General features: G+C 49.8%; 1 protein-coding gene across 1 annotated transcript in view; it reads right to left on the bottom strand.

Moving 5' to 3' along the window:
• Positions 1–1230: 1230 nt before the first annotated feature.
• Positions 1231–16538, bottom strand: part of DNHD1 (dynein heavy chain domain 1) — an 80533-nt gene continuing 65225 nt past the window's right edge. Inside the window, exons 28-42 of the mRNA XM_032595114.1 lie at positions 14323–14472; positions 13894–14076; positions 13333–13764; positions 12654–13113; positions 7793–8119; positions 7413–7565; positions 7057–7235; positions 5965–6924; positions 5579–5765; positions 5252–5374; positions 4965–5166; positions 3912–4003; positions 3628–3777; positions 2615–3414; positions 1231–2435 (exon numbers count right to left, since the gene is read on the bottom strand). Of these exons, the coding sequence (XP_032451005.1) occupies positions 2085–2435; positions 2615–3414; positions 3628–3777; positions 3912–4003; positions 4965–5166; positions 5252–5374; positions 5579–5765; positions 5965–6924; positions 7057–7235; positions 7413–7565; positions 7793–8119; positions 12654–13113; positions 13333–13764; positions 13894–14076; positions 14323–14472 (4749 nt within the window). The 3' untranslated portion in view covers positions 1231–2084. The remainder of the gene's footprint in view (positions 2436–2614; positions 3415–3627; positions 3778–3911; positions 4004–4964; positions 5167–5251; positions 5375–5578; positions 5766–5964; positions 6925–7056; positions 7236–7412; positions 7566–7792; positions 8120–12653; positions 13114–13332; positions 13765–13893; positions 14077–14322; positions 14473–16538) is intronic.

Here is a 16538-nt window from a genome sequence, read left to right as displayed (position 1 = left end):
TAGCAGTCATTGTATTTGAGCAATGCAGTAATATGGTACTTATTTTATAATCTCTAATTGACTAAGTTTAATAACTTGGCTGGACATAATTCAGGAATAAATTTCTGTTGATTATACCTCAGTAAAGCTGAAATTGCAAAAATAAAAAAAAGGAGAAAATCCTACATAAAAGAGAAAAAGATTGAATTTCAGTCTAGAGAATGGCATGGTTTTGTAGGAAATGTTCTGTGCTAACCAATTTTAGATCGTTGCTCCCTGCTCCCACTGGAGAATAGATAGTAGCGATGGTATATATGGATAGAGCACAGGGTTCATTTATCCAAAAGGACCTCTTTAACACTCTGCCAATCTCCTCTCCCAAAGGAATAGCCATGCGTCTGGTTGACTGTGGAAAAGAAAAGGAAAGGGTTTCTGAGGAAAGTGGAATTTTTGCTCCTCTGCTCAGCCTTTTGTTAAAGGACATCAGTTGCATCACAGTCACTGGTGAAGGTGTGACTGGAAGAGGTTGTGTACCAATGCTCAGTAGACACTGCCATTTGCATTACTTCCCACCACATAGCTCATACCTAGCCATACAGAGAGGGAAGTAGGTTGCACCTACTGAGTTTTGGTGCTCAGGGGCAAGGAGAGGAGCCCATGTAGGTCTTTAGCTCAGCTGTACAACGAACCTAGCTTTTATCAGAGAAGTTTGTCCTGGGATAGCATGCAATCAGTTAATAAGCATATCAAAGTTTGAGCATATCAAAGCAGAACTCTTGATTCCCTACCCCCCAGCCAATTTCCCATCTCAATTAATGACACCATGCTCCACTCAGTTGTTCAAACCTAAATCTCAGAGTCATCCTAAACTTGTCCTCTTCCTTCACTCTTCACATCCAGCCCATCAGCAAATCCTATGGCTTTGCCTCCTGAATATTACCTAAATCTATCAATTCTCCATCTCCGCTGTTGGGACTCTAATCCAAACTCCATCATCTTCCACTAGAATTACTTCAAGCCTCCAAATAAATATTCCTCCTTGTTACTCTGGAATTTCTTCTATCCATCCACCACAGAATAGCCAGAGTTATCTTTTCAAAATCCAAATTAGATCATGTCCTCTCATACCTAATACTCTCTACTAGATTCCTCATGCTTTTTAAAATAAAATACAAGATCATTATCACAAAAAGGCTGTATGTGGCCTACCCCTTTCTATACTTTTCCATCATTTTGTATCACCCTGCCCCTCATTCACCACACTCCAGCTACATGTTCTGTCCTGCCTCAAGACCTTTGCACCTACTGAGGGCTCTATCCAGAAACTCTCCTCCTAGATCTTCAAGTAGCTCCCTTTCTAATGTTTAGGAAGCATCCCCTGACCACCCAAGTTATACTAACTGCTTCCCTCTAGTCGTGCTCTAACACGTCAGCCTCCTTTATTGTCTTTATAACACATAGAAATCATCAAATTTAATTTATCCATATGTTGACCTTTTCCTTCTCTGTCTTCCTGCTTTGGAACAACCTCATAAGTGCCAGGAAGAGCACGTGATCCAGAGGAGTGCTCAATAAGTAATTGTTGAATGCACATAAAACCTTGTATCTTAATTTGGCTTTTGTTTTTTATGTGTATGACTCACTGGGAGAATCCATCCCAGGGGAGGGGATGACTGGTAGGGCCAGACTGAGGCATTGTCAGTAATACAACCAAGGCTCTAAAAAATAATTTTTCAGTTCTAATGTTCTCTATAAAAATATCCCTTGTGAAAAAAAATGTGTGTATGTATGTATGTATGTATATGTGGAGATATATATATATATATATCTCCACCCCTTGTGGATTTAGCACAAGTACTGAGACCACAGTAGAAAGCTGGGCAAGGATTCAGGATCCTGTGTATTAGCCATCCCCATCTGCCTAGAGCCTTGGATACATGACCAACACTAGGCCCATCTTCCCACGGGATACCCACACCCCCCTCTCAGTTGTGCACACTGGGGTTTCCCCTTAGCGTGTCAATTCTCCATGTGCACACCACCTTGCACTACTAAATCTCAGAAACCTTTAATCGAATCACCCCAACTTTATTTTGGTTGAGGGCTCATGGCAAGGGTGGGCTGCACACATGGACTCTCAGTTGGTCACAGGTGGCCGGGCTGAGCTTCGTGGGCAGGGGCAGGTACATCAGGATGTTCCTGCTGTGCAGCCTAACAATGCCTAGGGGGCCTTCCATGTACACAGGGCAGGAATACACAGCCAGACCGGCTGGGGGTGTCAGGTCATTGGCGCCCCGAGCCTGGACGCAGACGCTGACCGGAGGCAGAGGGCAGGGCTGACTGGAGGTGCTGTCCTGCAGGGCCCCTGCTAACGGGTCCCACTCAGCGTTCCGGAGCTGTAGCCCAATCAGCAGCAGCCCCATCTCTGGAACTGTAGGATTTGGGCTGTTCACCACCTGGGGGCGCAAGAAGCTTATCAGGCAAGGCTAGGAGGGGTCCTGGGGGTGCGGGGTATCCGAGCAGATGGGCCTACTGAAGGGGAAAGATCACAATAGAGGCAAGATGGGGTAATTGCACGCTGTAATCAAGGATTTGAGGGGGCGGAAGTGTAAACGGAGGGATGGCATGAATATACCTGGAGGTGCAAAGGGTTGCTGTTCAGCTCCTGACGTTTATATGGGAGCCCACTGAAGCCAGGGCCTTGGCATTCAGGGAGATTCGAGCTGGGCACACGCTGGTGCAGGGCGCCCGTAGCAAAGGTAGCCTCCGAGCGCAGTGACAGCAGCAGGCGGCGCGGGTGGCAAAAGGCTGATAGGTGAAAGATGCGCCCTGGTACTTGGGCGTCCACCCCCAGGTAGCGAACCAACAGCTGCCCACGGCGGGACAGCTGTCGCAGCCAATGCCAGGGCGGCTGCGGGCCGGCAAGCGCATAGGGACGCCAAGGAGGGGGTAGGCGGCCAGTCCAGAGAGCGTGGGCCACCGCGGCACAGCGCCGGGAGGCGCACAGGGGCGCGCCTTTCAGCTGCTGCAACAGGCAATCAAGGTCGCATAGCACCGTGCGCGCCAGCTGGCTCAGTTCCAGCACCTCGGTCTGGAGGAAGGCCTGCAGAGGCCGCTGCCGCGGCACCACCCACCCGGCGCCAGACTCTTCCGGGCGGGCGGTGTCCATGAGCAGAGCCTGCAGTGACTCCAGCCTCCTCTTGGCCTGCACTAGGCGCTGCCGCAGCCGCCTTTCCGTGCGCCTGGAACCTCCTCGAGCCGCAGGAACCCAAGCGGGTAGACTCCGCTGTAGCGCGCTCAAGAGAGCGCGACTCTTGCGGTGCAACAGCCAGGCCCGGGGGCCGGCACTCAGTCCGCAGCTCTGGGGTTCAGGAGGTGTGGGCAGTAGGTGCATCTGGGCCTTGCACTCTGCCAAAGCATCCAGTTCCCGTAGCTCTTGTAGGTGGAGAGAGGGAAGAGAGATAGATAAGATGGACTCTGCCCCACCCAGGCTCAAGGGAGTAGGCCTTCCTCTGACATTTAAGCCACCATCCCATAACTGTGTGAATATTGCCCCCTCCTACACCTTTGTAGGATGCAGCTCACATTCCTGAGAGAGTGGCATGGCATGGTTCCCCACCCCAACACAGATACCTGGCTGGAGCTTACCTGGGCTGGGCAGCAGGGTGGCCAGCAGATACTGGGGTGTGTGTGGTTGAGCCCAGCTCCTGCTGCTGGGGCTCAGACAGGCTTGTGTTAGGCTAGTCAGGGCCTCCCTGTCCTTGCTGTCTCCCACAGGACCCCCATAGAAAACCGAAGCTGAGAATGAGGTCAGAACCCCTCAGTTCTAGCCTCTCCAGTTTCCACCACCTCCCAAACCCAAACCAAAAACTCAGTACTCCCACTCCCCCTGCCCCTTCCAGGGCTTTCCATGGGGACAGGAAGATTCTCACCAGCCAGCTCCTGCATGGCAGCACTGGGATTGCTAAGGCTGGCCCACAGCTGGTCTTGGATCTGAAGGACCTGGGTCAGGGTCACTTGACTCCTGGGGGAGGGGAGCAGGAAGCAGGGTTTCAGAACCATTTATATGCTGAGGACTCTGGTCTGTCTAGCCCAAGCTCCCAACTCATAAGGGCTCACCAGTCATTTGCACTTAGCACTTCCAATATAACTTGTTTTTTTGTTTTTGTTTTTGTTTATTAAAGTAGGCTTCATGCCCAGCCCCGAGCCCAACATGGGGCTTGAACTCAGGATCCTTAGATGAAGAACTGAGCTGAGATCAAGAGTCAGATGCTTAACCAACTGAGTCATCCAAGCACCCCTCATACAGCTTGCTTTTTAACTGAAATCATATTTCCCCCATACCAGCCACCCAATTGTCTTCGGCAGAAATCTGGGAGGCTGTCTTGACTCCTCCTTCTTCTTCACTCCATATTTACTCTCTATCTCTACTATGACTACCCTAGTCCCTTCCACCCATACCATGGCCTTGTCCCTTGAGACTGCCAGAGCCTCCTTTAAAATTGCTCTGCTTGCCTCCAGCCCTATCCCATCTGGTCCATTCACACTGCAGTCCGTGAGAGTGATCTTTCCAACAGACAACTAGGATCACATTTCTTTTCCTACTTAAAACCCTCCAGTGGCTTCCTACTCTCCTCAGGATAAAATCCAGTCCCTTGCCATGATCTTAAAGGCCCTTTACCATAAACCTTGCCTGTCCCCACTCAACCTCCCAGCGTGTCCACCTCAGCCACACTGAAATCTCCCTCCTGCTGAGCCTAGATCCCTCTGCTCAGAAAGGCCCCATTGGTACCTGATCTGCCTCTGCTTCCAAGACTCAGTTCAAAGTGAGATCTCAAAGTCCTTGGAGGAGACTTTCTTGACTACCCCCCTGCCCTCACACTTTGGTGCTTCCCAGGCATGAATTAGTCATACTCATCCAGGATGTGGAAAATGCACAATGTTTGCTGAGTGACTGACTGAGCAAGATGGATGGGGTCCCTCACCAACGGCCCCTGTGTGCCTGCAGCTTCATTCCATAGAGCTGCCGGTATAGCAGGAGGCCATGTAGGAGGACCAGAGGCAGCGTCCTGGTTGGGGATTGTACATTCCGTCCTTGCTGGGCTAGCTCCATGCTGTTGATCAAGACATGGCCCAGCTCCAGGGACTGGTCCCAGAAAACAGGCATGGAGTGCTGAGTCAGTACAGCTGGGGCAGAAGGAGAGCGCTGGGTCAGCACAGCACAGGTACCATCCTCCTCCAATCTGAGAGACTATAGTGGGGAGCTCCTCACCTGGTAAGGAAGCAATAGCCTCTGCAGACAAAATAAGCCAAAGACGAAAATCTCTGTGGACAGTGGCCATGTTCCTGCTTGCAGGTTGGGCCAGAAGCAGTTCTGACTCCAGGTCCGAGACCACTAGGGGTCAAACATGGGGCTGAGATCAATCACTGGGTAAAGGGTCAGATGTAAATTTAGGGATCAGACTTGAGGCTCAAGGGTCAGGAGTCAGATACAAGGGACAGACTTGGAGTGAGGGGATCAGCCATGAGGCCTGAGAGTTCAAGGTCAGGCCAGATACTGGACAGGGTCCAAGAAGCCATATTTAGGTAGCAAACGCACCCCTGGCTCCATCCAACAGCCTCCACAAAGGCTGTAGCAGCTCCTTCGGCCAGTGAGGCATCAGATGACAGTTCTCCAGCACGAGCCAGTGCCCTTTGTGCATAGCCTGGCATAGAGTGCTAACCACTACCGAGACTGGATCCCAGGCTTCAGAGCCCAGGGCGATCACCTCCAGATGCTTCTGTCCCTGAAGACCAACAGAGAGGTGGCAGAGTAACTCAAAGTGATCCTAGGTGACCCAAGGGACCCAAGGTAATGCCACAAATGACCCCCAAAAGTCCCTGAATAAGCCAGAAAGATCCATGGGCATGCTGGGAGGGACCACCACACCCCATCTCAGTCCACAGAGGTCTGGTGTCTGTGTGGCCAACAAGCAAGGCTCAAACCTGCTCATGCCTGGCAGCCAGTTTCTGGATGACAGTCAGGGGATGCATGGTGGCTGTGGGGTGACCAGGTGGTGGCAACAAGATCAGCACGGGCTGAGTAGCCTGGCTGTGTTCCAAGGGTATGGTGGAGGCATCCAGGTTTTCATCCAGGGGCCGGCCCAGGAGGCTGGTGGTAAAGTCAGCCAGGGCCCCTGCCAGGCACTCAGGTCGCAGCACACGCCACAGAATCAGCTTCTGGAGGAGACTAAGTGGATCAGGTCCAGGCCCAGGCGCAGGACCCAGCACTGTGGATGACAGGGACAGATAAGCCTGCCAAACATTAGAGTGGTGTGCCAGGGATGCACACAGCCCAGCGAATGGTGGCAGCAGCTCTAACATCCTACATTCTTGCCAGGCTTTCAGCCCCAGCCAGGCTGGTCGAGCCACACTTGGCTTGCTGTAGCCTGTGCTAGGAGAGGCTGCCAGGCCAGGCCAAAGCGCCAGCCTCTCCAGCTCTGGTGCTTTCCTTGCCACTTGCAGCAGAGCCAGAGCACCCAAGGCACCCACCAACGGTAACTGGGTCAGGCCCAGCGCAGCCACAGTGCTGCCCAGTAGCTGGCGGGTCAGCTGTGTTCTCAGCTGCAGCAGATGGCTGGGCAGGTCCTCCCCTTGATGAATCTCATACTGCTCCATGCTGTTCAGGGCCCGCTTGGTGGCTGCTAGCCAGTTGTCTGGGTGCATACGGAAAAGTGGAAGCAGGTTCTGCAGTGGGCTAAGGGCCTTTATAATGGCCATTCCATGCCAGACCACACGCCGATAGGGTGCCCACAGTACCACCTCCTGCCGTCTCATTTCTTCTAGCTCCTCACAGTGGGCACGCAGCTGACATAGCTTTGCCTGGGCCCTCACCATCTCCCGGAGGAATTTGGCTGGTTTCTGATGTTTTGGGTTCTGGAGCAGCAGCAGCAGCAGCAGCCCCTCCTGCAGACAGTCACCTGTTCCATGGGTCTGATTCTTTCTCACGTGGTTCCCCCACCATCCACACTCATCTCCACACCCATATCTGCCCCCCCCCCCGAGCTCATCCCCACCCATAACAGGACCCCCAGGCACCTCAGCAGCCTCCACAGCTTCAAAGGAATCCAGGGTTCTGAGCTTTATGTCCTGCCAGCGGCTCTCAAGCTCGGGACACTCAACGCACAAGATTTCGTGCAGCATCTGTTCCTCTAGGATTTCCATGTTCAGGCTCAGATCCAGTACATTCAGCCCCTTCAGCAGCTCATAACCTAGCACTTGGGGTCACATAGGGACATAGGGGATGCTTAACCCCTTGACAGAACCAGGGTTGGGGTACACAGAGAGTATGGCACCCTGCTGCAGTACTGAGCCTGCTCGGGGTCAGACTGAGTGAAGCTGGAGACCTGGTGTGTCCACAGAGCTGTGGTGGCAACTTACCCACTGGCACTCACCTTTTTCCAAGGCATTGAGGGGGAGAGTAGTGCTCAGATAGAGACAGAAGCTGGGCTGCACCTGGGGTGGGCTCAGCTTCTCCCGCCGCAGTAGCCATTGTAGTTCTTGGCACCCTAGGCCCAGCTCCATGTTGGTCAGTAGCACGGGCAGGCCTATGAGGGGGAGGCAAGGACACTCTACTCACCATGCCAGCACCCAGCCCCCTCTCCTGTACAAAATCTGGCTCTCACTGGCTCCCCCATGGGTAATAGGAGGATTCCCTCAGGGCTCTTCAACAGAGTTAGTGCTTGGGTTAAGGATGGGAGCAGAGTTCAGGCTGGGGGTGAGAGGCTTGTGGGGCCACAGAAGGGGGACATGGTGAGTGGGGACCAGTTCTTACCACTGGCAGCTGCCTCCTGGAGCTGAGGACCCAGCTCTGGGTCAGTGCCTGAGAGCACACTAAGGGAGGGAAGGGGCAGAGCCCCAGTCTCTGAGGCGGGCCCTGACCTCTGTCTCTCTGTCTCCTCCTCCTCCTCCTCCTCCTCCTCCTCCTCCTCTTCTTCCTCCTCCTCCTCTTCGTGCTCTTGCTTGTTTCCCTCCTCCTCATTTTCTCTGTCCTCTGTCTTCTGCTCTTTTGTTTTGCCCTTAGTCTTATCACTGTCTTCACTGTTATCATCTTCCTCTTCCATGGCCTCTTCTTTTTCTTGATTTCTCACAAAGCCCATCCCTATGACAGAAAGATGCAGAGGAGCTCCTCTCAGAGGACAAACTGGGCTCCTAGGGAACACCATTCACCCTCAAGGCTCTATCTCTTGAGGGAAGGTCCACAGGAAGACACCTCAGGAAAGTCACTTAAGCTCTTTCTGACTGTTTCCTTAGCTGCAACATGGGGTTGATATTAGTAGGTACCTCACGGAGTTACTGTGAAGATGACATGAAACGATACATAGAGAGTACTCAGCTGGACATAGTAAGCACTCAACAAATGTTAGCTGTCATTATTATTTCCCTAAAACTCCAGGGAAGTCTGCTCCATTTCTGCCTTTCAGCGGTCGGTTAGAAGATTCCGTGTATCTCTCCTTTTGCCTAAGCTACTTTTATCATAACGAAAATAATTGTTGCTAATATAGAAATCAGTGCCTGGAAGCAGCAACTGCTAAGTGAAAGACCATAAACTGTGGAATTAGCCAAGTCCTGGGCCACAGTATGGTGGACACAGATGGCTGGCTCCCCAGCCACCTTCTCCTTTGCCTCCTCTACAGCAGGAGCTGGAAGAGAGAAATAATATCTTTTTAAGTATTAAGAAATTTAAGAATTTTTTAAAAGTATTAAGCATTAAGAAGTGGGCAAGTGGAGGTTGCTGGGTCCACAGTTTGGTGGATTCATTTCCTATTGCTTAACAAATCACCACAAATTACCACTTAGTAGCTGAAAACAACACCCATTTGTTATGTTTGAGTTCAGAAGGTTAGAAGCCCAGCACAACATGACTGGATGCTCTGCTTGGGGTTACACAGGGCTAATCAAGGCATCAATGGGGGCTGAAGTTCTAATCGGGGACTTGGGTCCTCTTTTAGGCTTACTGGTTTTTGACAGAATTCATTTCTATCTCACACATTCCCTGTAGCCCACTGCATCTTCCACCCAGAAATAATAGTTCCTTGAATCCTTCTGTGTTTCAAGTTTTCCTGACTGCCTCTTCTTTCCTCCTTGCTTCTTTGAAGGGCATATGTGATTACATTGGGCCCACCCAGATAATTCAGGATATCTCTGTCCTGTGTGTGTGTGTGTGTGTGTGTGTGTGTGTTTAGCTTATTTATTTTGAGAGAGAGAGGCAGAGAGAGAGAATCCCAAGCAGGCTCTGTGCTATCAGTGCAGAGCCCGACTCTAGGCTCAAACTCACGAACCCTGAGATCATGACCTGAGCCAAGATCAAGAGTTGGACGCTTAACTGACTGAGCCACCAGGCAACCCCAGGATATCTCTTTATTACGGTCAATTGATTAGTAATCTTAGTTACATCTGCAGAGTCTTTTGTGCCATGTAACATAATCATAGGAGTAAAAATAGAGGACAAAGATGACGGGGGCCAAAATTCTGCCTACCACATGTAGCTGTTCAGATTTCTGGAAGATCTTTTGTTTTCCTGATGAAAGGGACAGAAATGGCTAGCAGCAACTCTGACATGATGCTTGGAAGGATAGCACCCAAATATGGTGGTTGGAAAAACCAGGAACTTATTTCCTCATAGTTCTGGAGGCCAGAAGTCCACAGTCAAGGTGTTGAGAAAGCTGTACTCTCTCTGAAGCTTTTAGTATATGTGCTGCCGAAGCGAGCACTCTCTCTGAAGCTTTTAGAGAAGACTCCTTCCTTGCCTCCTCCAGCTTCTGGTGGTTCCAGGAGTTCCTTGGCTTGTGACTACATAACTCCACTGTCTGTCTCCCTCTTCATGAGGCCTTTACTTTCTGTCCCTATGCCTTCTCTTTTTTCTAAGGACACTTGTCATTGATTTAGGGCCAACCCAGATAATGTAGGGTAATCTCATTTCAAGGTTCTTAATTATATCTGCAAGACTCTTTAACATAGAGGTTCTGTGGGTTAGGATTCAACCCACTACATTCAACCCACTATAATGTGATAAGCCAACATGCTAGGGATTATTGAGCAGAAAGACAGAAGGATCTGGGTACTTGAAGGCAACACTGAAGGCTGGTGCCTGCTTATCTCAGTACTTCTTATAATGTGAGATAAATAAATCCTTCTGTCTTAAGCCATGGTAAGTTGGGCTTTTGTTACTGATAGTGATAGCATTTCTACCTGATACAGCGAGTTAGTGGGGAGGCAATGAGGATTTTTCTTTTCCCTACTAATCTGTGTGGTGGGTAAGAAGTTGGTTTATCTCATGGGATTTGGACCATATGCTCACTGAACTTCAGTGGATTTAGAAGAAGGCATGCTGGCTACTTCTCTACTTAGATGAGAGAAACAACCCTCAGGAAAAAAAAAAACTGTAAGAAAATTCCTTTCTGCTCATATCAAGCAATTTCAGACCACAAATGTTCAGATACTCATGCACCTTGAGTATCTTGCTGATTTGTAAAGATGATTATCTACCTTATGTTGCATGGAATAGGAAACTACTGGCTATTGGAAGAGGCTGGAAAATCAGGGAAGGTAATTTTCCAGATCCATCTCAAGCACTTCTCTTTATGCATTCTCTGCTTGACAAATTTAATAGTCTCCCTTCCCCTTTTGATTTGGATACAGCCCCCAAGTATTAGGGGCTATGTTCCATGGCCAATTACCCTGAGCTCACTACTCAAACTATTTTCTTACTACAGCTCTGAGCTGAAGGCCAAGGTTTAGCTGGATGGCAATTAAGGCTTAGTGGAATTTCTCAAGCCCCCAGAACCAATGTTAAGAGAGAAGACAGAAAATAGGGTTTAAATTCAAGAATGAGAGTGTACCAAGATTTCTGGCATTGGTTAATAGCTAACAGAATCCTTACAGATGAAATCTGAAGGAAAGAAGATGAGAGATTTAGTGGAATTAGCCAGAAAATCCTCTATCTGGTAACAAGTGATCAGTGTTTGCTTAATTTGAAGACAAATCCTAAGCCCCCATCCCATTCCGATAGGAAGTGGCTATGTACGGCTGAACAGCTACAAACAGGATTCTTGACCAATGTTCCTTTCACAGATAGCCCTGGGTACAATGGACAAGGAACATCATACTGTTCATTAGAACACAGGATAGCTGAAGTGGCTGTCCCAAGAACTCACTCTATAGCCAGTGAAGTGATGCTAATCATTTGCCTTCCTATCTCTGTCTGGCATTACACAGTACATGCTAAAGACTAATTAGATAAGTGTGTGTTTCTTACCCTTATCCAGTTTCTAAACAGGAAGTTTACTGTAGTTATCTTGATTTTATTTTGCTTCACTCTGCATATTGGATGTACTGCTATGGTGAGATTGAGAGTATACTCTGTCATAGGTTATAGAATCACAAAGAGCCACATCTAACTCTGATCAAGAACAATAAACACTGTTCACAGCTCCTGGACTCAGAATTGGATGCTGCAGCTAGATGTTTCTTCATTGTGTCCCTTATTAGAAAGGGTGTAAATTTACTTATAGTTGCACATGTGAAAGTTATATACTGTGTATTTTCATAATGGTGTATGGGCACAATGGAAGGTTATGCTGGACAGCCAAGGGATGGAATGTAATAATGGTAGCAGTAATACATGAGTAGTAATACTAAAATTTTTGAGAAATTATTTTTAGGCACTATGTGAACCCCTTTTACATAAATTATCTCATTTAATATGATGTTTTGTAAGATGGGTATAATTAAGATGCTAATTTTATTGTCAAATAAATTTTGGCTTAGAGAGATTAAGTACCATGTCTTAGTTTGCATAGCTAGCAAATAACAGGTATTTGACCCAGACAGTCGGATTATAGAGCCCACATTACAGACTGCTTTATTATGTACCTTCCATTGTAGATATCTATTACTGTCCCCGGTGCAACTCCCAACCCCTTCTGGGAAATAAACACCATTTTCTCCTTCCCCTACCCAATACCTTTGCTTCCTTCCCCTAGGAAACACCTCCTTCTGACACTCTACCCAGATAGGTCTCTGCTCCAAGCAGAGATAATAGAAATATTTCCCCAGAATTCCTGAACATGGGATAAATTCCGACAGTAAGGAAGGCTCCGAGTTGTAGGCCAAGTTTCTTTTTTTTTTTTTTTTTAATTTTTTTTTTCAACGTTTATTTATTTTTGGGACAGAGAGAGACAGAGCATGAACGGGCGAGGGGCAGAGAGAGAGGGAGGCACAGAATCGGAAACAGGCTCCAGGCTCTGAGCCATCAGCCCAGAGCCCGACGCGGGGCTCGAACTCACGGACCGCGAGATCGTGACCTGGCTGAAGTCGGACGCTTAACCGACTGCGCCACCCAGGCGCCCCATAGGCCAAGTTTCTAAGAGTGCTGAGCAGACCAAGGAAGTGGAAGATCATGGACTGGTCAGACATGTAAAGTCAGAATCATTGCAGTATAGGCCCCAAGATGCAAATGTGACCTAATTTATTAATATCATGTAGGCTGCTGAAATCTAGGATACGCTGGCTACAAAAATTTAGTGTCTTTATTATGAAAGGGAGGACCACCTGTGGCTGAGTGCTGGCTGTTCAGATACCTGAGAAGGAGAAGCATTATGTTCATTATCCCTGGCTTTATATCTGCACTTTACCTGGACCTGGGGCCAAGCATCTAGTCTCTTGCAGAGGCAGTGGGTTCAGCCAGATGGGGGCCTGGTTGCTAGGGTCAAGCAGCAGAGGCCAACGGAAGCTGGAGTAGTGGGTGTGACTTCGCAGGAGCAGGCCTGCCAGGCGGGCTGACTTTGCCTGGGGCTTCAGGTCTCGGTCCCACTGGAACTGTTCAGATTTGGAGCTAAGCAGGGTCAGAAGGTTGAAGGGAGAGCGTGTGGAGAGCAGGGGGTTCTTTGGTGGCATGATGGCAGATTTCTGCTTCTGCTTCAGGGCCTGTGCCACATCATCTGGGCCCAGGGGCTCCTGGAAGCCCCTGCACAGAGCCAGCCACTTGTCCAGTAGCTCCTGACGCCGCAGTGCTGGGAAAGGACCCAGGTAGATGATGGCAGCTGAACACAGAAGGGCATCCCCGAAAATAGTCGTGCAGTGCCCCTTCAACTTCTGGTGTGGAAGGGAAGAACAGAGGGCATGTAGGCCAGCGAGGAGGGTACAGGCAGAGAGGGTCTGGTAGAGAGGGCGTGAAGCAGGGTATGCAGGAAAGCATGGTAAGGAGGGCAGTGGGACAAAGGGAGGCAGTGAGGGTGCAGGGAGGAGCAGAGTTGTTGGGGTCAGTGGGACAGAAATGAGCTTTGGGGGAAGACCGGGGCAGGAGCTGGTTACCTGGAGCTCTGTAGTCCAGGACTGCATAGGTGTGAGCAGTGCAGTCTTTATGGGCCACTTGTGATATTGGCCACATTGAGCGCGAATGAGATTCTCCATCACACGGTTGTGCGAAACCCAGGAGTCTTCCAGCTTGTTGGCCAGATCCAGTTTGTGCTCCAGGGTCTCCTGGGCCTGGAACTGGCGGTGGCCCAGGAGGGCCTGCTCCCGAGCCAGCGTGGCCTCTATCTGCCGCAGCAGCAGGCCCGTGGGCAGTCCCCGACGCTGTGCCAGCCCATAGCGCAGGACGGCCCAGAGCCAGGCCGCCAGGCTCGCTGCAGGTATGCTTACTGCCCGCAGAGCTGCATCACTCATACCTGGAGCCTTCAGAGCTTGGGCTAACTTTATCATCTCAGAGTCTGTCATCTTCTCCTTGGGGAAGAACACCAGCTCCTGGGAAAATGTGTTAAGAGGGGAAGGGGCAGACACAGGTGCTCTGGACCTGGCCCTAACAGCCTCGCTCTGCCAAGTATCCCCTTTGTGCCTCTGCTCTCCTCCTCCATCGTGCTCCACATTCCCTACCTGATAAAAATCCTCGGTGCATAAGAGCTGCTTGGCGCTGGCCCAGCCTGTTTCACAGTGGAACAGATCACACAGGGCATCCGTCACCCGGACCACAGATTCCGGTGGTACTCGATAGCTCCGTAGCTCCTCAAAGTCGGCTACCTGCAGCTGGCTCAGAGGCCCCAGGAATGCCTTGCCCATCTAAATGAGGAGATATGCACTCTTGAAGTGAATTTCCAAAGTGTCCTCTTCCTTCAGTGTGTTGCCAGGAGTGATCACCTCTTCCTAGGAGTTCCCATGAGGGACCATTCCTCAAGCCATCCTACTTTGCCCCTCCCCCACGAGACTCCATGACAAGTCACCCCATTCTTTCCTCTGGGCATCCCGTGAAGTGTTGTCCCCTCCCAAGAGAAGAGCAGCACAGGGCAGGCAGCAGCAAGACCCCACCTGCTCCAGGAAAGCCTCATACTGAGCCCGCAGGGCATCCCGCTGCTTGGTCAGGTTCTTGATGAGGTCCTCCTGCTGCTGACACTCCGCCAGCTGCCGCCTATACAGCAGCTTGTCTTGCTGGAGCTGCTGCTGAAGTATGTGGAGGTTCTGCAAACAGAGGTCCAGGCACTGCAGCTCCAGATCCTGGGCCAGGTGGGCTTACCCCAAGGGGAGCCCTGTGGGCTTGGGACTGCAGCATACTCCTCACTTGATAGTCAGGAGGAACTAGTTGAACTCCATGTAGGCCACAGATAAAGACTGGGCCCTGGAACTATCACTCACTGGTCTATGACTTACACACTTGGTGATGCAGCTCCCAGTGGGTGACTGCTTCTCCTGAACTGCCACATAGGCCCAGGCAGTCTGACTCTGAAGCCCACATGCTTAACCATTATGCCATACTCTATCTTACTTGACCCATTAGTGGCATTTGTCATACAAGACAGTTCCCTCCCTCTTGAAACATTGTCCTCCCTTGACTTTCATGACCCCATGTACTCCTTTGGCTTTCTCCAACTTCTGTGGCTGCTCTTACTCAGTCTTCTCCTCTACCATCCCTTCAGTATTCCACAGCAATGTTTCAGGGCCCCCTTACCTTCTCATCCTACACTTCTATGTGCCCTCCGTAATCTCATGCCTTTCATTACCACTTAAATTTTAACAACTCTCGAATTGCTATCTCTAGCCAGATATTTTTCCTGAGCCCCACATCCATGTGTCCATCTGCTTCATGGCAATCTCCTCTTCAATGCCTCACAGGCCCCTCAGAGCCCACATGCCCACAAATGAACAACATATTCACTGTGCCCTGCCAGATCTCTTGCAATCTTACTCATCTCCTCACCCGTTCTTTTTCACAGAGAACTGTAGCAAAACACAGTTTCCCAAGGAAGAAAATCTCATTGTTACTCTGGCTCCATCTCTTCTATTCCCCCAAACCCAACTCATCTTCAAGGCCTTTCTGTTCTACCTCCCACATGTCCATCATGTCTGCTCCCTCACTGCATCTCAGTTTCCACTCTTACCCACTTCTTCTCCTCTGCTCTCCATGCCGTAGCCAAATACCATCATCATCATGTTTCAGAACATTTGCCAACTCTCCCAGTTGGTTTACGAGGCCTCTGTGCCCAGGAGACCTCAACTCCGCTTTCTAACCTTGTGTCTGTCCTTGCCCCAGCACCCCACTCTCCCAGCCATTCCTGACTTTCAGCTCCTCCAACGTGACACACATTCTCCTGCTTCTGGGCCTTTGCCCACGCTTTTGCTTCAGCCTGTGACAGTCTTCCCACCCACCCCCACTCCCTTTTACGCCAAATCCTAGCTAACCTCCAGGCATCACCTTTGGTGCACTTCATTCATTTCTTTACATATTTAAGGAATGATTTTTAGTGCTTGCCGTGTTCTACACATGGCTCTGTGCTACTTACTGTGGCACTTTGCTTTCTTTAGAAAGTGTTGATACTTCAGAGCTCCCTGGACTTTGTGATAACACAGTGTTATCACAGTAACAGTAATTGCCTAGCTGAGTCTATATGTTCCAGTAAACTGGGCACCATGAAGGCAATGACAGTGCCTTATCTTTCTTAATTAGGAGGAGCTATCATTTATTGAACTCTTACTATGTGCCAGCACTTAAAAAAAATTTTTTTTAACATGTATTCATTTTTGAGAGATAGAGAAAGACAGAGCGTGATGGGGGAGGGGAAGAGAGAGAGGGAGACACAGAATCCAAAGCAGGCTCCAGGCTCAGAGCTGTCAGCACAGAGCCTGACACGGGGCCTGAATCCATGAACCGCGAGATCACGACCTGAGCTGAAGTCAGCCGCTTAACTGACTGAGCCACCCAGGCGCCCCTGTGCCAGCACTTTTAAATGCTTTCCAAGTAAGATGTCATTTAATCCTCATCCTAACCTCTCTGGGTCTTACTTTTCTCGTCTATAAAATGGGAAAAAGGATAGCCACCTCAGAAAGTTTTGGCAAGGATTCTAGTGACTTATCTATCTAGATGTAGACATCAATGTAGACACAGACATAAATATCAATGAGTGGCTGGACAGAAAAAAAGTGGAGTTCCCTTAATTGTTGTAGAGTACAGTAATGAATAAATGGACCAGTGGAATATGAGAGAAAAGGGAGATGGAGGGCTCCAGAATGACTCCTGGGATTTGGCTTAA

This window comes from Lynx canadensis, chromosome D1, assembly GCF_007474595.2.
Source record: "Lynx canadensis isolate LIC74 chromosome D1, mLynCan4.pri.v2, whole genome shotgun sequence".
Lineage (NCBI taxonomy): Eukaryota > Metazoa > Chordata > Mammalia > Carnivora > Felidae > Lynx > Lynx canadensis.
The sequence above is the reverse complement of the archived record's forward strand: the minus strand, read 5'-3'. Positions and strand labels throughout refer to the sequence as shown.